Source organism: Nipponia nippon, unplaced genomic scaffold (assembly GCF_047370975.1).
Source record: "Nipponia nippon isolate SJK-2023a ecotype South Korea unplaced genomic scaffold, ASM4737097v1 scaffold_8, whole genome shotgun sequence".
Lineage (NCBI taxonomy): Eukaryota > Metazoa > Chordata > Aves > Pelecaniformes > Threskiornithidae > Nipponia > Nipponia nippon.
Window position 1 is genome coordinate 21352198 of NW_028262402.1, and position 22524 is coordinate 21374721.

The 22524-nt window shown below is 41.1% G+C and overlaps 2 protein-coding genes across 29 annotated transcripts in view; one reads left to right on the plus strand and one right to left on the minus strand.

The window, feature by feature from the left end:
• IDUA (alpha-L-iduronidase) overlaps positions 1 to 22524 on the minus strand; it is a 48335-nt gene that overhangs the window by 4893 nt on the left and 20918 nt on the right. For 3 of the 7 annotated variants that reach the window (XM_087741852.1, XM_087741853.1, XM_087741854.1), the window contains 12 exons: positions 14637 to 14930; positions 10128 to 10210; positions 9404 to 9511; positions 8643 to 8738; positions 7869 to 8071; positions 7284 to 7463; positions 5431 to 5647; positions 4619 to 4834; positions 3962 to 4083; positions 2522 to 2647; positions 1834 to 1910; positions 938 to 1038 (listed from right to left, as the gene is read on the minus strand). In XM_087741852.1, coding sequence (XP_087597978.1) covers positions 938 to 1038; positions 1834 to 1910; positions 2522 to 2647; positions 3962 to 4083; positions 4619 to 4834; positions 5431 to 5647; positions 7284 to 7463; positions 7869 to 8071; positions 8643 to 8738; positions 9404 to 9511; positions 10128 to 10206 — 1525 coding nt within the window. In that variant the 5' untranslated portion in view covers positions 10207 to 10210; positions 14637 to 14930. The remainder of the gene's footprint in view (positions 1 to 937; positions 1039 to 1833; positions 1911 to 2521; positions 2648 to 3961; positions 4084 to 4618; positions 4835 to 5430; positions 5648 to 7283; positions 7464 to 7868; positions 8072 to 8642; positions 8739 to 9403; positions 9512 to 10127; positions 10211 to 14636; positions 14931 to 22524) is intronic. The other 4 variants (XM_087741850.1, XM_087741849.1, XM_087741855.1 and 1 more) reach the window with 3 other exon arrangements.
• SLC26A1 (solute carrier family 26 member 1) overlaps positions 1 to 22524 on the plus strand; it is a 38007-nt gene that overhangs the window by 1351 nt on the left and 14132 nt on the right. For 11 of the 22 annotated variants that reach the window (XM_087741837.1, XM_087741833.1, XM_087741836.1 and 8 more), the window contains exons 3-4: positions 19358 to 19440; positions 22218 to 22344. Coding sequence is in view for 7 of the 22 variants with exons in the window: in XM_087741844.1 (XP_087597970.1) it covers positions 19358 to 19440; positions 22218 to 22344 (210 nt within the window). In the remaining 15 variants the exon portion in view is untranslated. Of the gene's footprint in view, positions 1 to 2027; positions 2131 to 12932; positions 13111 to 16464; positions 16511 to 17865; positions 17933 to 19335; positions 19441 to 22201; positions 22345 to 22524 lie in introns of those variants that run through there. The other 11 variants (XM_087741829.1, XM_087741843.1, XM_087741835.1 and 8 more) reach the window with 9 other exon arrangements.

A 22524-nucleotide genomic window follows, 5' to 3' on the forward strand; every position in this document is an offset into this window, starting at 1 on the left:
TTTGCCTCTTGACAAAGATGAAACTCACTACCCTGTAATGCGAAACATCTAAACTAGCAGCTAGTCAGGGCTAAAGAGAAAGCTCTGGGAAACAGCAAAGACAGGGGGTCTCTCCTTGGCTAGGTGTTCAGATAGCCATGATAAACTGTCCTACAGGAGGACCTCTTCCATTCTTACAAGGGAGCACCTCAATAGCTTAAGATTGCCAAGCCATAAAAGGGTACGGGAATAGGGACAGGTGACCATGACAAGAGCAGAATTGCGACCTTCCCCTGGAGCAGCTCAGAACAATAAATGCAAGACAACCAGCCCCTCCATGAAAGGTGGATGTGACCTCCCACTTATTTGTGTGTTGATGCCATATCCTTAGGCAGTCTAACACCTCAAGACTCAGTGGTACAAAACCAGTGTTACCAAAGCAGTTTGCTTCTACTGCCCTGCCCCAAGAGCACTGCACACATTTAGGCACAGGCATGGCCAATACCTGTGGAACTGAGCCCAAACCTCAGATTTGCCTTGCTGTGAGTCTACTACCAAGAGCACAACACCAAGCTCTGGTCATGTGGAGCAACTTTTTTTGTTCTCATTTTTGTATGCTTTTACACCAGCTACAGATAGAGACAAAAATGCTGCTTTCCCTCTCAGAGCTTGCCAGGCCTGCAGCTGGGTGACTTTGGTTTCTGTGACAGGGAATTTACTCATGGCAATACTCCTAATAATGCCCTCATGACTATTTGTCAATTAGTGCTTGACCTTGAGAATATGGCTTTCACTGAGAATGTGGTCCTAAAGGAAGGGACGTGCTTTTATTTGTGACGGGAGAGTGTGTATCCATAGCAAGCTATGTACCTTCAATAGTTACTAAATGATGTTTCACACACTCATGAGTGGCCCTATTAACATGACAGATTACATAATATGCGTATCATTGCCTTACCTGGACTGTAGACCCAGAGAGTGAATATTGTATTTTTGGCATTAATCCGTTGGTATGCTTCTCCATCTGGTGAGAACTCCACTTCAAATGTCTTTATACATCTAGAAAACAAAACCAGACAGCTCAGTAAATACAACTGATAATGCAGTGAGCAATCAAATCCTCATCTCAAGGCCATTTCAATAAAGAAGTCCAAAAATAGGAAATATTCAGTTGACTCATTCCTACCAAACGTGGGATGGCATGAATTGTCAGTATTCGGAAGAACCATGGCTCCACCAGCCCACAGAAGGACACCCAGACTGACTTGACTTGCTGTATTGGGCACCTGGAGCACCACAAACTGTTAAGCATCTTTTACTCCGAAACCAGGGTTATCAAGGCTGAAGAGTCTAGGGAAACTGGCTTGAAAGGAGCTAAGTCAGTGCTTCCTGAGGGAGTTTGGATGTACACTGGATTGTCTCTGACAGTTCACCTGCAGAGTTTCCAGTCTAGTACAGCTTGCTGGAGCAAGGAACTGGAGGTTTTCCCTTCCAGCTCACATCCCTTACCAGGGATGTGCAAGATCCCACCTAGGCACCTGCTGCTAATACAACTTTTATCACAGATTTTCCTGTCTGTTGTGCTGAAGGCAAGTCCGTCAAAAATGCCATTGGATGCTGGTGAGCAACAGGCAGATTCCCTTGCTAAGACCACAAATTAGTCAGGGTTGCTCTCCATAGTTACTGCATGTAGGTCCTACAGTTCATTTTGTCAGACAAACACACTGTAACATCTCTCAAGGAGCAAGCAGTCATTAATTTGTGAACTCATTTCACTTTGTAGAACTGGTGGCAACTTAGGGAGTAATGTGCTGGTAATGTGGTTATATCCATTTTATTTTAAAAGCTACTTACTTTGAATTTACACAGCCATCATCCCACAACACAATGACCTGCCCCTTTGTGAGAGGGATCAAACGAACACCGGTCACCTGTCCAAAGACACATGCTCATGTAAGAAAACTGTAGAAACCAATCAGCCAGGTCAGATTTCTGTGTTCATCCTTCGTTACTAATTATTTGCATTGATTCTTTCCATTGAGACCAGGGGAAGAACCAAAATTCCTGGCTCTGTGGCTTTGTAGCCTATGTCTTCAACTTGTCAACCTTGCCGAGGACTTTCAGAGGCTCTGGGCACCACAATGAACATGGGTGAGACTGAATGAGAAGATACAGATGTCTAATCTATGACAGACTCCATTCTATTTTTAGCTATCAATTATTAACTGGAGAGCTGTTGTCAAGCCTGGTAGCACACAATGTGATTTTAAAAAAGATACTGCACTTCCCAGTACCACATTATTATTTTCCTACCATGGAAAAACTTGCATTTATCTCAGTGACGGCTCCTATCACTTTCTGTGGAATGCTTTATCTTGAATTATGTCTTGGAGAGCCTTCTCATCAAAGGAGAGAAGAATTGTTTATTTACTAAGCAGCCACAAATAATAGGCCCATATGCTAGTCCTGCTCTTCTTAGTCAGACTTAAAGCAGGAAGCAGTTTCTAATTTGGTGAGCCTGACAGCAGAATACAACACATACTTGATCAGGAACAGATCGGGGTCTTGCACAGATGTGGATAAGAAAGACCGAGGGAACGGGAAAGTCTTGCTTCAGTGTCAGGATGCCACCTTCAGGAAATGGGAATGGGCCTGTGGCCACCGGGTCCTGTGGAGCCGAAGAGAAGTGTTGTGAATAGTATTTCATTACAGCACCTAAAGGCCAGCTGTTACATCAGTGTAAAGTGACAGTGTATTTACTTTGGGACTGTAAATTTCCAGTAGAGTTGGTACTGATAAGTGCCATCAAAGTTCTTCAAGCTGGGAGACTTTTCTCTCTCGCCTGTTTTCGAGCTCTTCAGGAAACAAGAGGGTTTGTCCGTCTCACAAACTGGGTTGATCATAAACGACCTTTGTGCAATCTGTCACTTTTAGTAACCTCCCATGGATGCCCTTCAGGCTAGTGGTCTTTACAAACCACACCCCTGTCTCTTAGCTATGGATTCCCAGTGTGCAGTGAAAGCTATTGCTAGCTACAACAGCCACTCAGTGGGTCTCTGAGGATGAGGTTTCACCAGGTGGCCAAGAGTATCTAAAACCTTGCTGCTGCCCTTTTGAAGGAAGATCTGATGGCTCCTACACTATCCCACAGGCCTTAGCAATAGTGAGTTATGGTGACTGGGAAGAGAAAACATAGTACTGTACACCAAAGTCAGAAGGCAATTACTGTCTATGGGCCCTGAAGGGGATAAAGGTGGCCTCCTTTATTTTAGCCCATGGGTCTGAATGCATAGGGAAACTATGGAAGAGCGAGCTAAAGTGACAGGCTGCTCACATATTCTTGCATACATTAAGTAATCTGGGCATGACTTTTCTCAGGAGGGAGAAGAGGAGTCCTCAGAGAGGACTTATTCCTCAGTCCCCTCCGGGGTGCATTCGGAACTGGTGAGAATGAGGGGAAACTGCAGTCCTCCCTGTGAGCCCTTAAGAGATGCCAAGTGTCTTCTGAACTTGCACTGGGTAGTTTCCACCTCGGGGAGCTGTTTGTTTTCTGTTATTGAAGGGGGTTCATTTCAACTCTCTAATGCAGCAATTGGCCCTTCTCTAACATACACAGGGCCATGTGACTTATTTGGGGAGACAGAACAGAAAGGGCCTCAAAGCTCATTGAAGTTTCAGAGAGAAGGTGGAACTTGCTCTGGAGCAACTCTGCCTCCTTAGTTAAGGGTAGGCCAGTAGCAAAGAAGCTGGTCATCTATATTTAGTCTCTTGTATAACATAAATGCAAAGGTATCAGTTGTGTATCATCAGCTACATTTCTCTGCGTGACTGCAAATGCATTTTCATAGGTATATAAGACGCGTATGACTGTCAGCTAAGGAAATTTTGACTACCTGAGCTGATTTCTTGTCTCTTTAGCTGTAGTTAACCAACTCACAAGCACTTTACCCATATAACACTTCAAGCAAACACATGGTCATACCTCAGCATCCCTTATTTGCTGGAACTGTTCTGGGGAAGGAAAGTCAGGGCTTCCTAGCTTTTTCCACTTCAGGTAGGGATTGGTTTGGTTGTTATCCAGGTAATAGGTCACATACACCATCTCTTTAGGAACACAAATGAAAGAGAGTAAACTCTTTACTTGGATTTAAAGATTGACAAGAATAAATTTAGCAGAAGGTATTTAAGTCTACCTTCTCAAAAGTGATTTCAGCACTTCAGAGCCTGGCTTCCACTGAAAAGTCACGAGGCTAGCACTCTTACAAGGCTCTACAATTTGCCAAGTTTAAATTTCTGCATCAACCATGTAATGATGTGGTCATGTTGGCTGTCTTGGAGTCATTCCAGTAAGGGAATTGTTGCCTGGCAATATCCAGCCAAGTACTCTGAGATTAATAACTTTCCAAAAAGGTGGCACTTGCAGCTGCCATTAAAGGCAGGGTCGAAGTGCAGGCATTAGGAAAGAATCCTTCCTAGAAGAGCACCATCATATCTCAGAAAATCTGGGAGTGCCCAAAAAATGAGAAAGTTAGCAAATGAAACTCATTCTTGCAATGAAAGGCAACTCAGTAGAAGTGTTTCAGCAGATGTTCTATCCTAAAGATCAATTATGTGAGCTGCCTACATGATGTTTGTTTACCTCTAAGTTTGGGGAAGTGGGTGGCATTCACTGTGACGGTGCTGATGTTGGATGAAGTCCTGTTATCCTCACTTGAATACATCAGTAGAGTAGCTTGCCAGCTGTCTGAGGGTTGCATCTCACTTGGGGTGTGCACAGATGCCAGGACACCAATTGTGCTGTTCTGAATGCTTTCGCCTTCGCTGCTGTTCACTTCTGCAAAAATCTGCTTTTCACCTTTAAAAAACGTGACAACTCTGTAAGCATCACTGCTAGTTAGTCCTGTAGCAGCTTCTGATACAGGAAGGGTCAAAATATGGGGATCTGTAAGTTAAGCTATGTTCTAGCTTATTTTACCAGGTATAGTATTCAGTCAGGCTTATTTTACAACAGCAGAGCATGGACATACTGCAGCAGTTCTTATGCTTAGCAGTTCAGCTAGCAACATTTAAGCATGTAACAGTGAATTAAGTTCTTCCTTTAATATGCTGCGTGGGTCTTCCAGCTGTGGGGATTTCTTAAAGACATTTGCAGCCTGATGTGATGGCACAAGAGGGGAGTACCAGGCAACAAAAAAGGAGTGGTTGGCATACAGAGTGTATAAACAAAGCAGTAAATTAAATCAAATGGATAACAGACTGCCAGGAACATCTCCTGAGCTATTAATTTCTCAGAGAAAATGAAGTTTGATTTTCTTAACGCAGTTGGTAAACAGAACATAGGAGAAATCCTGCTTTATCAATGGTGAGATGGCTTGGAATAATCTCTCGTAAGCAGGAAGCTCCTAGGTAGAAGAGGTTATTGATGTGCTCTTTAATCAGTGGTTACTATACCTAGCAGTGCCAGCAAGCCCATGACAGTCAGCACTGGTTTCCGCACCATCTGGACATGAGGTGGCTTTGTATTGTTCATCTGAAAACGTGCTGTCAGAGTCCGCTGTGTGAAGTAATGGGGGTAGTAGCTCAAGAAGGCATTGTCATTACTCAGCAGTGTGTAGTTGATGGTGTTGTTGGCTTTGGAAATGAGCAGGTTTTGATGCTGGATGATTACCTACAATGTCATAGAGAAGACAGAACTTCACCCTGGAGAAAATCCAACAAATACACGACGTCTGTATTTTTTTAAAATCTTTACAGTATATTGAAAAGAGCTGTCACTCTGCCATTTAGAAAAGTTTGAAGAACTAAACTGTTCCTCACAACTCCTGAAGAAACTGTTCTTTAGGTGATACATTAATCACTGGAAAATTTGAAGTATCCACATAGTTTTGCCAGTAAAAAGTCTCTGAAATAACTATTACTAGTATTCTGCATAAATTATGAATATATTTCCTTGGCTACTGCACTACAAATGATGCTCCTCTGTCGTGAATATTAAATTAGTAATCTTGATTTACCATATGAATTAAATCTAAATGGTTCTCCAATTCTGGAGTTACTTCGTACCCATTACACAAGTGTCTGGGAGCTGGTCCTGGATTCTGTTCCTCAGTAACCAATTTTACCCACTTGATGCTAACATGGAATTAGTTCTCCTGGTATTTCATTGGTCGCTGTGCTGCTTTCCTGCAAAAGGTCAGAGCTCCCAAGCTCTCTGTTTACCAGATTGTGCCTAAGTATCAGAATCAAACAGAACTTCAGAAGGCTGACAACTAAAAAGGTCTCATAATTGTGTCCCTGAAGGAACACAGGGCTCCAGCTCCTATCCACCCAAATCTTAATTTTGCATTGGATCTGTCTTTTTTTCTCCCTTCATATCACCATGTCTTTATAAACACTGTTGTTTGCTCTCACAAGCTCCCTGCAATGCAGTGACTTGTTGCTTTGGAGAAGACTGCTTCTGTATGCAGCCTAAAGGAGCTGGGAGCCTTTGTCTCCACAGAAGCTGATAAGACATGTCTTGTTTCAGGGTGACATACATGCTCCCAGGTTTGGGAATTACTACTTTGCACAGGAGCACTTGGACTCTGGATGCTGTATAGTGTATAGTGGATCGCAAAACAACAGGCCTCAAGTGGGAACTATTGCTATGCAGGGGCAAGAGCTGAGCTTGCTCTGTGGCCAGGCTATAATTCCTGCATGGCAGGAATGCTGAGCATTCTCTTCTCCTTCTGCTTTTCTGATCAACAGCAGTAATGACTAGCAGTAATTAATAAGACCATGTGTACAGTCATTATCCAAAACCAAAGAATGGGCTTATGTTGAGAGCTCAAGGGACTTCTTAATTACACTTGATTGTCCCTTGATGAGATAAACTTATGAAGGAGCTGGGAAATAATGTCTCATGTGAGTGAGCTGATAGCTAGCAGCAGTGAGATAACAGCAATAGTATTACATGGAGAGAGGATGTGTGGGTATAGTCTTATCAGGTGGACCTAACTGGGGGACTGTATACAATATCTGGCATATTCTCCAACACATGGAATGCTAGGTTTGTTTTGGTTTTTTTTTAAACCAGTTGGGTTTTTTTTAAAGGGAAGATGAAGAAGACTAATACAAACTAAATAAAGCTACTGAAAACAGACTATTCAGGGAAACCCTAGCTGTATCAATAGGGAGCTCTCCTTTTGTTGGACCTATTATTCTGAGTAGCTGCTTAAAAATTGACTGTAAGTCTACTACTTTTGCAACTGCCTTAATAGATCAGGAGACCCTACTGTGACAAGACTGTCAATGAACTGAGTTACCTTTACAACCATAGCTGCATAGGTTACATCAGCTCGCCACAGTTGTGGAATGGACCATCCAACCATTGGATCTGCTTCATCATTGTATATGGCAACAGAAGCAAAATTCGGAAACAGCTTCTGAATTTGTTCAACTGCTTCTACTTCTTGTTGCAAGATGTAGAGAGAATTCCCACCTCCCTGCAACAATATTTCATATCTGCGTAGTGAAAGTGAGCAAACAGTAGTAAACATACAGACATAACATACAGACATAAATATATTCTGAAAACATGTTCCTGGAGTCCCTGAGGAGCTGTGGGCAGACAGTAATAGTATTTTTACCTAATCCATTACAGCATGTGCTGTTTGCATGAGCTCCTCCTAGAATATAAAATGGAAAAGAGGTAGAGGAGTTGTTTCCCCCTGGGAATTAGGCGAAGGCAAATTTGCTTTGAGTTGAAGTCTTGCAACTGAACATCTTCAAAGTTTTGTTAGAACAGGTAGCCATGCTTCCTGCTATAGGCTGGACACTCATACGGAAATCAACGTAACTTGGATTGAACTGATTAAAACAACAGCCTTAAACTGAAATCTTGGACTGACCTTCTTATGGAGAGAGATGTAGTCCAGCCTTACACCAGTCTCCCCTGTGAAGAAGTTGGTTCCATTATAGCAATGACACAGAAGACTCCAGCATATGGGTGACTTGGGTAAGGGGTGGAAGGAATCCCCAGGCCCTCCAAATTTTAGTAGAGGACTGGCTGCTCTTAATCCTTCTGAGCAAGCATCATAATAGTTGAGAAACCCTGAAGTCCAAGCAGATGCATATATCAAAGATGACAATTCAAAATAGAATCTTGACCTAAAACTACAGGGAGATGTTATAACTCTATTATTGCATTTATTGGCAGGACCTCACAAACTGAGGCTACTCTTCCCTATGCACTGACAACACGAGAAACAACAACCAAAACCTCAGCTGCATTCACAAGGTTCTTCCAAACGTCTTGTGAGGACAGGTTCCCAAATCATGCATCTATCAATGAACAGTTTTCCTCTTACTCCACCCTTCACCCCCTTACTCCCAGTAACTGTACTTCATATCTAAATAATGAACTGCACCTTCTTAGTGTAACTCCTGTTCTGTTTTTCCTGTTCTACTATCCCTGTATTTATACTGATGTCCAAGCAGGGAACAAAGTGTAGTCAGTAACATGACCTTAGCAGAACAGACTAGGTATACCTTTCACATTCCTTATCTCTCCTATCTACTTTATTTCTTTGCCAGCATCTCTCCTTTCTCACTGTCACCCCTCCATCCACCCCACACACGTGTCTCACTTTACTACACTAGTGAGTGCTCCAAAACATGCTTACCTTTCACTGTCATAGACACATTGTCAAAGTCGTGGTGGTCTGGTTCATTCCATGTTTCAAAATTCCATTTAGCAACATGCTCTGATCCATACCTATCTGTAGGAGAGGCCTCATTTATCAGTGAGCTGCATATTCAGACAACCCTATCAATTAATCACTGATCCAGACTATCCTATCAATTAAGGCTGCAGGCGAGGTTCAGCACCCAGAGCCACAACAGGGTATAAATATCATCTATTTTTAATAATGAGGAAAATGTGATTTTGATAGTTTCAAAATGATCTCTTGTTTTTGATGAAATGCAGCAATACTTGAAAAAGTGAAAGGTGAAAGGGAGGTAATGTGAATTACAGCCGTGTGGTTAGGGCACTCACCTAGCCTTAATTCAGGTTGAGGCTTCTGTCTCATTATAGATATTTGAAGCTGGCATGTGGGAAGTATTCAGGTTATCACGCCCTAGTGCAAGCTGGTGGTTTACAACCACAACAATATAATGAAGTTAACAGTCAGTCCTCAGAGGCAGGCCAAATGTGCTATCCTGAACACACTACTCATTCAGGATGGTGGTCATGGATAAGCAAAAAAAGGGGCTGTTATCCCATTGTCTGTTTTGGCACGCGTTTTTTCCTGTTCTGTGCTGAAATCCAGGGTCTTGAAATTGATCACAATACACAGAAATTTTTCAGGTAGTTAGAAGGGATTACAACAGAATAAATAACTGGGCCTTTTTGTTCTTTTTTTTTTTTTTTTTTGGAACTTACCTATGTATCTGCTGGCCAGAAGTGTAATTAAGTTTCTCCATCTTACTACTTGTTCTTTATCTTCAAAATCTAAAAAATATCCTGATGGATTCCCCATCAATTCAAATCCTAAAAAAGACACAAAAGATTGGTCTCCTTTTTTTGTGAACGCTGTCTCCTTTTGATTAACAAAGGGGTTATTGGATTATCTGAAACAAACTTGCTAATGAAGAAGCAACATTAAATGGGCTTTCTTTCCTGTTTCTACATGTCCCCACCAGGAGTATTTCAGATTTGAGGTTGCTCACACTTGTTATTTGTCAATGACTATAGTAATCAATACTAATACTTACCATCATAAATTCAGGGCTCAGAGGGAACTTTAAACAGTGGATGTTTGCAGATATTCAAGGGAAGCTATACCTTGAGTATCTGCTTCTCTGGCCCTTTTAGGTACACATTAATGGGTACAAAACTTTCTCCTCTTCAAGAGATCTCATTTCCCAATTTATACATCTCAAACTGTTGTTGAAAGCAATGTAAACCCATTTGTGTTGTCTTAAATGCTCTAATAGTGTTTTGCTCACACTGTTTACACTTACATGGACATGAGGTAAAGACAAGTAGGAAAATAATGAATTTTTATTAACATCAGCTTTGGCAAAGCTCTCTAAGAATTTTCTGATGATTGCACAACATGGGCAAACAGATGTAGCAAGTTGTGGAGGTACGGAGCTGCCCTTACCTGGAATTAGCTTATTTTCCCACAGGCGATCCATAAGGTTATCCAAGGCAGTAAAATTGTAGTGAAGTTTCCCATTCATCACCCTGAAGAATACAGGTAATAAAAAGTACAAATGTAAATACTATAGCAAAGGTGGCACTTGATTGCAGATAATGGGTCAGATGGCTGTTGTCTTTTGGCTCTCAAAATTTACGTGTAACTAGGGTTCTTGTAATTGTACACAAACTTGCTTCCGCTAAGGTAACCAGTGTTCACCATAAGCAAGTCATGTTTCTTGTCCCATCCATGCACTTTCTCCTATTCCAGCAGCAGCAATAGAAGCAATGTAATGAACTTGCTTGCTGGAGTTTGAGATTTTAACAGGATATCAAGATTTCTAACTCTTTGCTGAAGTGAAATTTACCTAGACTTTTTTTGGATAAGCTGTTTTTTCAGTTTCCATTTGAATACCTACTGCTAGGCCAGCTGGTTTCTACCTTCTCTCATACACAGTCTTTCTTAATGTTCTCTTAATTTGCAATATATAATATTGCTTTCTTAGTAGCGCTTCTTATGGGTTTAGGTCTGGCTGAGAAGTAATTTTGTATCTTTCAAAGAATGATGAATTTATGCACAAAATGTAATTTTTACTTCATTGTTAGCATTTGTTTACTATTTCTCCTGTAGTCCCAGAATCTCAGGCTGCAATCCTTTCACCCAGCTTTCAAGACATGTGTTCAAGGACTTAGGAGTAACCTCACGATGCACCCCTTTGTGTCAGTGAATCTTGCAGGAGCACAGGTAGAAAAATTTGGGCATGTACCTTCATGGGAACACTGGAGTTCTTTTACCCAGGGGATGAAAACTGGTGTTTGCAATTTATCTACGACACATTTGAAGATATGCTTTAAATTCCTGAAAGGCTTTTCTTGCCTGGTATCCAGTGAAAACAAATGTAATGTAATATGTGGGTCAGTGTATGATTTCCCATAACTTCTGAACTTGTGGCCTGATTTAACTGAAACCTGACAGGGCAAGAGAAGTTTTGCCAGTATGAATTGCCAAATAGGAATTAAAAATGAATGTCTGTTGACAATATTCTGGCAATGTGACTTACTGTGATTTGGCCCAAGCCACAGCCTTGGCTTGGTGCCCAAATTCTGACCTCAGTATGCCCTGAGCAAAAAGGCTTTGTAAGCACCCTTGGATAAGTCCAGCCCTGGTAATATAGGAGGGCTGATCAGGGTCTTGCCGTCACCTCTCAAAGCTGATTTCTCCAGCCTCGCCAGAGCACTACACCTAATTTCTCTGGTACAGTGCAGCCTGAGCTCTGCCTTTGCTGTCTTGCCTACTCTTTCCTAGGCACCTTGCCTCTGCTTGGGTGGAAAGGTGCACAAGTGAACTGCAGATGGAATGTCCTAGGATAGGATGGAACGGGGAGAGACAATCACTTACAGATCCTGTAAATGATCAGTGCTAGCAAGGCATGCTGGGCAGACAGGATAAAAAGTGAGAATGGGGCAGTCAGCAGATCTCTTAAATCAATACTGGGCTCTGTGCTGAGATCCACAACTTGTTTCTTTCTGTGCCTTCCTATGCATTTCTGAGCCTTGAGGCTCTTCCTCTGTGCTTTCTAGCCAAGGGAAAGTTTCAGTGAAGAATCTGTAAGAGCAATGCTGAAGTTCTCAGAGATTTAAGAAGGGCTGACAGAATTGCCTAGTGAATAAAGAAGGGAACTGAGCAACCTGAAGAGGACAAAGTGCTATCAGCATCTCTGACTGTGATCTAGAAAAGGAAAACAGGTCAGGCAAAACAAATGTAACATAAGCCATGTCCACCGTACCAGCTCCACCTGTGATGTAACCAGGCACACAATCTTAGCCCCAGCATGGTCACACTCTTTTACCAAAGACGTGAAGCTGGCTTTTCTCTATTAAAGTATGTCCTTCCACCATGACAGAGATTGTCATGTCTGCAGCCACTGATGGGCTTGCAGTTCCTCCTAGTCAAACGGTGCAGCTGTGAAAGATGCAAATAGCAGAAAGATATTTATTTACTTTAGTACCCATAAGAGCATTTTAGAAGTTACTGTTGAACTAAAGGATGGCCATTTGGAACTAGGGGGGTTTTTGGCTTAGACAGAGGTTAAAAAAAAAGTCTGACAGTCCTATTCCAAAGTTCAAAGACAAATATTTTGTTGCAAAAGGTAGCTCTGCTCCCTCAGATCCATTAACTATTTCCAGTTGTACCCTGTGTTCTATTGAAATATGTGCTTACATGCGCACTTACAGTCAGTGAGCATAAGAATGATTAACTCTACTGTCTCGTAAAAACTTAATAACGCCATTTAGATAATAGCAAGGAACTACTGTCTTCCCGACTCCAGTCTAAGGTCTACACAGTACTATGTGAAAACATATGGGTAAATAAGGCTGCCTATCTGATGCATGTACACTTAAGATCCCAGCACATCTACATTTTTCCTCTTGTATCAATTAAATAAAACATTTAAAAGAGAATGTGATTGCTAGCCATGACTGAAGTGACAGTACATGAGATCTTGTGTTATGTGTGTAGGTGTAGAGGTACTTTGTACATTGTTTGGCTGATCTGTCACGTTATGAGAATCTTTTCTTGCTTGCGAATGGATTAGGCAGTATGCTCCTATTAATAAAATGATTACTTGACTGATAGGATTGCCGCATTCTCAGATCGTGATCTTATCATTACCCATACTACTTTTCTGATGTGAAACTGATGCTTTTTTTTATAACCTATACAGGATCACTAGAATTTGGCTTGCATGGTTGCATGCCATGCACTGTCTGGAAGCCATGCTGGCTGCCGTGTGTGATGCACAGCAGGAACCTCACAAGCTGGTATTATTTACAAACATTCTGCATGGGGAAGATTGGCTCAACCGTCAGGCTGTTACCAGGAGTGCTATAAATATAATTTTAGGACACTGAAGACCAGATCAAAACTGTTACAGGCATGTGAGAAGGTAAATCCTTGACCCAGGATAAAGTCATTTGACATATTGTCAAAGTTGTTCAAAACAGCTCTGTATATCTGACCTAGAACCTGCTGGTGCAGTAAGGTTTTTCTAGTATGGACGGAAATTGTTTTCAGGTGCATAGGCAGCTACTGGACAGCTTGCCAAAGTGTTGTAAGAGAATTATGTTATGCTTCTTATCCATGCCACTTTCAGCCTACTCCCATTCACAAATTTAATCTCTTGGGAGAGCAGGGGTAAGCTAGCTTTGGCTGTCAACATGTTGCATCACAGTCAGATCTGCTCCAGTTAGCACAGCTGTGGATACTGCTCCTTAGCCTACAGCTACAGCTTCCCTCCTGTGCCCAGCATCTGCTGCTTCTCTTCTGCCCTGGGTTGATCCTGTCCAGGGATACAGTTGGACACCCCGGAAAGCAAGTGCACACACAGACATTGGACCAAATATCTTATCTACAGAGAAGTGAGCAAGAAAAACACAGGCAGGGAGTGTTTCAATTCCAGGTAATCTTCAGTCAAGTATTGAATCTCTGATAATACATCAAGTTAACTTTATCAAACTTTATTTTAATGTATTGAACAAAATTTCCTGGGATAGGAAGCCTTGCGGCTGACCCCTGTCAGTAGGTCACAGCCCCTTTAGGAACTCAAAGGTAACATGTAGGGTAACCATCAACAGAGCTACTCTGCTGAAGAGAGCTTTGCCTGGCCTAGGACTGATATGATCAGGAAATATCTATATACTGGAGTAGTGCCATTCTCATCCTGACATTCTCACTCAGCTGGTGTGGCCTGCCTTTGCATTTCTGGTAGACACAGTTACCACACACATCAGAAGCTAACATAATCTCGCTTGCTTTCACCAATGTCTGAGAACAGCCTCTCTTCTCATAGATTGGCCATGGTGGCTGGCTAACACCACTCCCAAGGCCTGCTTACATCCTCACTGGGAACTTCTGCTGGGAAAGATTGATCACCTAGTGCCAAATGCACCCAAGAAATACAGACAGAAAACTGGCATAAGGCGCTGGCAGAGGAGAGGTGCAAATGACATCTTAACAGTAAACAAAATTTTTCAGCAGGGTATTGGCCAACCTCAGACTTGAAAGGTGCACTCCATGAGGGAGCTCACTCCACTCCTGCTGTGTGGGAGGTTTTCTGTGTCACAGTCCTAAGGAGAAGTGAAAGTGTAGTCTAAGATACTACCCTGCTATGGTGTCTGCTGACATAATGATCATATTACATACCACTATTCATTTGATTGATAGAGATGCTTAGCTGTGTGCCAGACCATCTTTGTCTGGCCTTGTAAGCTGGTTCCTGCAACCATACACTGCCTTGGCCATGGTGCCAGGATGTGGACCAATGGTAACACAGTCACTGTTGTTCTGATGAATGTAAATATGCATAATAATTAAATTTCCCCTCTCAAGAGTAAATAAAGATTGAACAGTTGTTGCAGTAGGTGAGTATTATCAGGAGCATCCTTAGACACAGTGTCCCAAGGAGTTGCTTACCAGCATTCTAGAGTCCATGATGCCACTTTAGGGACGACAAAACTCCAGAACAGAGACAAGTGCCCATCTAACCTGGAGAGGAGCTCAGTGTCTAAAGCCAAGATGTTCACCGGAAAGATGTAGGGACAAATACCAATAAACTATGCCAGTTCAAACTTCTGCTGCTACCAGGTCCTCCAGAAGGAACTGTCTTCAGAACTGTCTTATTTCTTTAGCCAGGAGAGCAGGCTGTTGAAGTGACAGTGAAGCACATAAGCTGTGAGCGCAGCATCTTCAGGATGAAGGTCAAAAGCTCTGGATAGGGAAAGTCAGCAAGTTTAGCTTTTCCAAGAGGGCAACTTGTTGCTGTCCAAGTCCCTCTTACAACACAAAAGGATCCTGCCTTCTTGTTTTTTACTTACTTTTGTGGCTATGAGGAAAGAAATGAAGCCAGTTTGAAGTTCAGGCTATTACAAAGACCTTGTTTGCTCCTAAAACCACCAACCACATGAGCTTCTTGTTCTGCTGAGTACTTTAAAAATCTCCAGACCTTAAAAGAAGGTCCTAAGGGACTGTAAGCACTATGGAAATGATAGCTCAGAGTATATGGAGGGTAGAATAGCCCTCATGAGCATTCACCTTTCCAGAGGCTGCCTTTTCAGCAGTTATTGCTCCAGGTTTCCTCAATGTCAACCAAAAAAACCCTACTAGATAGGTACTTCAGGTTTAAGCACAAGATCATTAATGAATAACTATGAAATCAGCAGGCTCCTGGATTAATAAACAATTCTTCCTGCTTCTGATTTCAGTGGAAACTGACAATACAGTACTCATTCACACCAGAGCTGCTTCTACCATGTTCTTGCTCCACTTACTCTCACTTCCTATGATCATTACAGGTATGATCATAGGAAGCGATCAGCTCCCTTCCAAGAAATCCCCATATCCCAAAATAACCACAATCACTTGATCTTTTGCAGGTTCATGAATACTCGTTCTTTTTCCCTGGCAGTCCCCAGGCAAAACACAGCCTGTGCTTTTCACACATGCTTTGCAGACCAAAAACCTCATTCAGAGGCTTTTTCAAAGTTGCAAGGCCAAAGACTACTGCACCCACGCTAAAGAGCCAGCATATTTTATCACTTTCAGGTTTATTTATTAGCATTAATACTTCTCTGCATTTAGTTCTCAGATCTATCATTTGTGTAAGCGGGGACAGAGGCACAATGCCAAAGAATTCGGTCCATGCTGGGCCCATACTACGCATAATTCACTCACCCTATAGCGTGAATGAGTCAGCCCAGCAATAATGGGAGGATGCATCACAAAACGACACAGCCAGGCAGCATCCAGCCCTTGCTGATGTCACAGCTTGTCACAGTTAATCCATCCACACAACCAACCAGCATGATACATGCACAAAAAGAAGGCCGAGTATGAATCTTTGTGGTTTAGGAACAAACTGGCTTCAAAAATGCAAAATAAACGATCTGTTATTTATTGGAAATCACTGCCTCTTCTACAAGCCAGCTGGGAGGCTGTGCATTCAGCTGAATCTTTTTATTTTTTTAAGTACCTAAAAATAGAATTGACTTTGATTTATATGGCATCTTAATTAGCTTCTTTCCTCTTTGAAATCAGCATTATTTCACCTTTACCTTGCAAAGCAGCTCACAAAATCATTGTTGTGATCTGGCTAAAACTCACATGCACAGAAGTGCAAGCAAACAATGAATGCTTTCAAGCTGATGCTAATCACAGCCTATGATTTTCCATTTCTTACTCAGCCTGCTTTTGTGAGCACAGTCTCAGTCCTTCTTTCAGCAATGAGCGTGCTGTGTGTGGGGGGAAGAGAGAGAGAGGCAGACAAAGCATCAACAGCTTCCTGTGCCGAGGTGAGTTAGCTTGCTAGGAAAATATTGTTAGACTGTTGTGTCTCCTCCCCCCCCCCCCCCTTCCCCCTTTCAAAACAAATTCAAGATGTAAAAGGGGAAACAGGCTACGGAAGCATAGCAATTTAGGCAAAGATGTAAGGTATTTTAGTATCTGGCCTCTCCAGACGTGCAAACATATCCAATCAGATAATCTAGGCATGGATAATTTAGACTGTTGTGAGATCTTGTGATCCCTTGTTGAGATCTGTTGTGTCTACATTCATTTAGGAAGGGAAGTAATCAAATGACGATAAGGTGAATTCAGTAGTAGGAAATGCTTTTTGACTGATTCTTTACTACAAATGTAAAGGCTTAGTCAGTGACTGAAAGGTAGGCTCAGTCACTGTGTATGAGCTGCTAGAGGACACCTTTCTTTCTGATGAAGTTTGATGTATGGTAGTGATTTCCTCCTGCGTAGCACATGGCTACAGGTAAAATGTTCATTGTGGTTTTATGCTATCCTTGATGATGGAACTCCAAATAATGTCAAATATAAACAAAAATTTTGGGAAAAGGGGATAGGGAGACTAAATCCATAATGAAGATTAAAGGGTGACTTTTCAGATGCACAAGGAAGAGGAATGATGACCAAGTGCTAAACTAGCTTGCTTCAAGCACATAACTCCTTTTGGCACTGCCTGGGAGAGCTGTCACCAGACTTTTCTTTCAAAGAAGCAGCAGTTCTCTGTATGCATGCAGCATTCTAATTCAAGCACCCAGCTTAATACTGCACCTTCAGTAATGAGTCTCCACAGTACATATTTGACTTACTGGTTTCATTTCACAGTACTGTTATTGTCACTCCTTCATTTTCACATCTTTACTTTCTGCCTATGCTCCCTCTGTTCTTTTGCCTGTTAGCTGTATGTGGAAATATAATCCAAAAGTATGTGAATCCAACTATAGCACAGGACACAGCTTATTTACTGTTGTGTAATATCACAACAAGGAGTTGGAATGATTGCCCTCCCTGCTGCCAAATGTGCAACTAGAACCACATTCAACAATGCCCTACTTAGTCTGCTCTGTACATCTTGCAAGTGCTCAGGTTGCTCGTAAGTTCCACTCACATGCTGTAACTGGACCTGAAATTTTGCATTAATGCACAGTGTGCTACTTTTATCAGGTGTTTAACTTTTTCTATCTTATGGTTCTCAAAACTTCTTTCCACTTGGTGAGATCTGTATTGAGGAGCATGTAATGAGACAACTAACAAACAGTCTAAGAAAAGAAAAACATGGAGCTAAATACTGAAGGTATGAAGATCTGCAGCTAGACTTCTCAGCTGATGTACTTCTCTAATGTCTAAAGTACAGGTGGCAAATGGTATCTGACAAAGTCCAGCTGCTCCTGGATCTATTTGCATGGCAGATGTACTTTCAGGTGTGTCTTTCTATACCAATTCTTACCTGCCCACAGGCAACTGTATGTCTAACTTGAATATACCACTTATTTGCAAAATGAAAAATAGAAGAGGTCTTCACTGAGTTAATTTCCTAATTTATTGATGTTTAATAACTTATGATAGGGAACAGGCACAATGAAAATGTTGTCCAATGTCTTGCAGAATTTTTGTGATGAGTGGTTTCTGAATACTTCAGAACTGACAAATGAGCACTATAACCCAATCTGGAAAGAACAGCTCTTTAAATGGCATCACAGTGTCTGCTCTTGGCTCTTGAATGTGAAATATAGCAAAACCTCTTACAATTAAGGAGGTAATACTAACCGATTGCCTTTATAGACCGTTTTCAATAAGATGCAAACCTACACATCTCTCCAAACTGAGAGCTGATAATTCTATTCTGAACCTGGTTTTGGCATTACAATTTGGGCTAGTGATGTATTATTAAATACCGCAGTGATAGCTCTTCCACTCCATGGTCTTCATGTTCATGTATAACCCGTTTTTCTTCTTTCGTCCCCCATCCCAAACAACTTCCACTAATATGAAAAATACCTCCCTTTTCAGTATAAAAGTGCACTACATTCTGTGCGTATGAAACATGAATATTTACCTCACAAGGCAGTAAGAAATCCTGTTTTCTTTGCAAACAGACATGGGTTTTGAATATCCAGATAAGATTACACATGAATGCAAAGAATGGAAGAAGAAGCTTCAGTATTCCTGAGAGACTATCCTTGCTACAGTAAATTTGCCTCTAAGATTTACAAATATCAGTAGTAACATTCATTCTAAACCAATCAATAAGCAGGCTTTGGTTCCACAGTTCTGGCTGTTTAGGGATGAAACAACAGACAGTTTTGTTTACGAGGCAGACAAGCTCAGACATTTTACACTCAATGGCAGCAGAAGGTATGCAAAGTCTTCCTAGACATAAGATTTATTAGCCAAGCCCCCTCCATGGTGTATTTTAATAAAAATCCTTTTTCAAAGGACACAACTCCATTAATGACCATGGACAGCTCAACACTGTAAGGACAGTTCCACACACTGCCTATCCTAATCCCACTTAACACACTATTTTTTTGTCTAATTGAAGCAAGTATACAAACCCCCTGAAACTGTTAAAGCTAAGTCAAGACTGCATTTCTATTTTATCTCCATGTACTGCAACTGGCTCTATTAAAACAGAATAGCAGATATGAGTAAGAAGGCAGAGATTACCAGCCCCTGTAATGTAATGATTTTAAGCTTATCTTCTACTTGTGATTATGCTCTGCAGGACAAAGATTTTTTCCAGTGCTACTACTTATTTATGTTATCTCACTGTAAACACCATTGGAGTAATATCATTGGACAGACCCTAACTATATCACAACAGAATTTCTAATCTACTCTTGTAGAAAGCTGTGCTCCTGAGGAACTGTGCTACTGTGTGCTGATAAGAAATCTGTTGTGGAGCTACTGCAGCTACTTTGTGCCTTTGGTAAGTGCTGATCAATTGGTTCTACGTTTGCAGTGGGAAACAGAAGGAGGGATGCATAGTAAAGGACAATCTTACTCAGTTTTGAATATATACATTTGCACTGAACTTTGCAGATCTGAGCTTCTCCTGCAGCAGGGACTACAGAAGACTTTTTTTTTTTTTTAAAGCTAATCAATAACATGTCTCTCCCCTCCCATATACACATCATTTTCAGCTGCACTGGACACTTGCCACAGCTAGAGAAGGACGTTAGGCATAGCACATAGGGGCTTTTAAAAGAGTGGATGCTTATTTTTAGTGCTCACATCTTTCCTATTAAATAGCAACCAAATGTGTGCTTTTTAGGCACATCACTTCGTCACTAGGGTATAAAGGTAAACTGTAGACTAATTGAGGCTTGAGGGCATTTTAAATAATGCAGACATTAGGCTTAAGTGTTTTTTATAATTTGCTGAACTTCAAATACTTGCACAGAAGGAAGAACAAGGCTATTACATTTGCACTATGTACTTTTGAAGATTTGATGTTATTGATTGTAGCCCAGTAAATAAACACTTTTAACCTTCCCTGTATGACTAATTTAGCATTATTTTTTTAAGTATATAATTAGGTTACCAGATATGAATTGTACGTAGTAATGCCGCGAATTGTCCTGAAATCTTCTGAAATCCTCAAGTAAATGTGTCAACAAAGCCAAATGTATTTCATCTCTTTATAGCATTTATTTCATACATACCCTCAGGTAGATTTTGCTTTTAACCTTTTGCAGTTCTTAATCCATTTAATGTTAGGCATCAGTTTGTAAGGATAAATAGTAAGTCACACAAAGGAAAATCATTTGAACACTCTCAATTACTTGTCAATGGTCATCTTTTTTTTTTTTAAATATAGTTTCTATTCTTAAAGATAGGTGTTTCACTGTAGCACGTCTTTTGGTTATTTTGGCCAATTACTATTGTTTCTTAAATACACAAGTGAGCATTTGACACAGAAAGGCAGTCCTTTAAGAACTTAGTCCTGCTTTGTTAGTGTCAGTGGAACTCAACCAGGACGCCTGGAGTTGCCCATTCAGAAATTTTTGTTGGGCTGAAGCCTTGATGAATGGCTTCATACTACAGAGTGTGAACTAGCACCTCCATAATTAAAGCAGTGATGAACCTTCTGCTGTCAGTACTTCCATACCTTAAGTAAAGCTTGTTCATCATAAAATGTAGTTTCTTCAAAAGTAGATTATTTTCACAACTCCTAGAGACAGAATAAGAGACTCCTTCATTTTGTCACTTTTTTCCTCACATGGAATTGTTCTGCCCATAGATATTTAGCTTTACTTGAATGGTACTATGTCTAAATAGTGTTCACATATTTCAAAATTATAATTTGAAATTTCTTTCTTTTAAAATTCCAAGAAGTGCTATTTTCAGGCTAGGTTGAGGGAAAACAAAGTTACAACCCACTCTATATGGTAGGGGTTTAGTGATAACCTGAACATCCTGTATTACTCTTAGGAGCCTGATATTGGGAAAAGTGCTGTTGCAGAGAAATGCAGAGAGGTCTCTTTCAAAAAAACATTAAGTGGGGCAAAACCCAATTATTCTGCAAATTCCAGGATTGCAAATACTACAGGTTGCAGAGTTTCCAAATATTGGAAACATGTTGTAAAGGAGAACAGAGTAGGCAAGCTTACTTTAGTCCTGAAGCAGATAGCATGCACATTCTAAGAGGTCATTAGAGAAGATGACTCTTGGTTCTAAGAATTAGGTAGTAAAATGGATGAAATGACAAATTTGAGAGACTGAGTTTAAGTCACTTTATCTTCAAGAAAGAAATACCACAGGCCTGAAAAGAAATTAACAGAAGCAATAAAGCCATCTTCTATTCTTTGGTGTACAAGACCAAAGAGACATGCTATCTTACTGCCACCAGTGTGCAAAATTCATTATGTAGATTAAGTGCACTACTGCTTCCCTTTTATTCTAAGAGCTACCTTGGGAATGGCAAAGAGACAGGAATGCTTGACAAGACTTTCTACAGGAAAGGGGCAAAAAAGATGATTTTACTAAGACTTAAATGACCTTCTTTAGCTTTTGGGATTAGAATGTCACAACTACTGTCACCAAGTTTGAGTTCTTGGTAACAGCTTTTAAGAATCTATGACTAGTTTAGCATCACAGAGGTGAGATATGCTTCTCTTTCTGTTCCACCCTCATGTTGGTGTTTTGAATTTTCATTTCCATAATTTTCATGTTTTATTTTTATTTTTAAAGAGCAGCAAACAACTTTTTGCACTGGGATAAAAGACACTGTTGGAACCCGGTCCTCTGTAGACATGCTTGTGTGCTGCACCCCCCTGCAAGCACTCATGCCGGCAGGGAAGGAGGAACCACCTTTGTCTATCCAGCAACACAGCCTTTTTCAGGCCTCGCACCTCCCATCTCAGATTGTTATTGCACGCGTGTTCGTGTTCCTGCTTGGCTGAGAAACATACACATCTCCTCATCCTTTAGCTTGTAGGCCAACTGAATGCAGTTCCTGTAAGTCCCTGCCTTGTGCCCAATCTGTTAATCTACACTGTTTAGTAACCCTTAAACATTACCTACCAGCTTTGTCAAGAAGAGGAGATGGATGATTATTTGTCATTTGGATAGGTCTGCATTTATTCAAAGAGCTAAGGTAACAGAGAAAGGACGTGGTCATTTATATACCTCACAAAGAATGAACAGAAAATTAGTCTTTGTCCTGCTGATCTGCCTGCATTTTACAGTCTTTGGTTTCCACAGAAGCAACAGAGATCTTGTGACCTGAATGCGCTGACATGTAGGAATAGAACTCTGACCTCCAGCAGTCCCATCCTATGCGCTGAGCGGAACAGTATTTATTCCAGCCTGCAAAATGCACACATCTCAGGCAAGACTGTAGTTCTATTCTTACACCTTGAATATGTAAAGTCAAAAGCTAATGCTATATGAGGATGCATAAACCAGATCAAATCTCAGATGAGAAGCAGCTTCAAAGGTCAGAGAGGTGCTAGCCTGAACTCAGCATAATTTTTAGATCAGCGTTAGTTAATTAATAATCTTATGCATT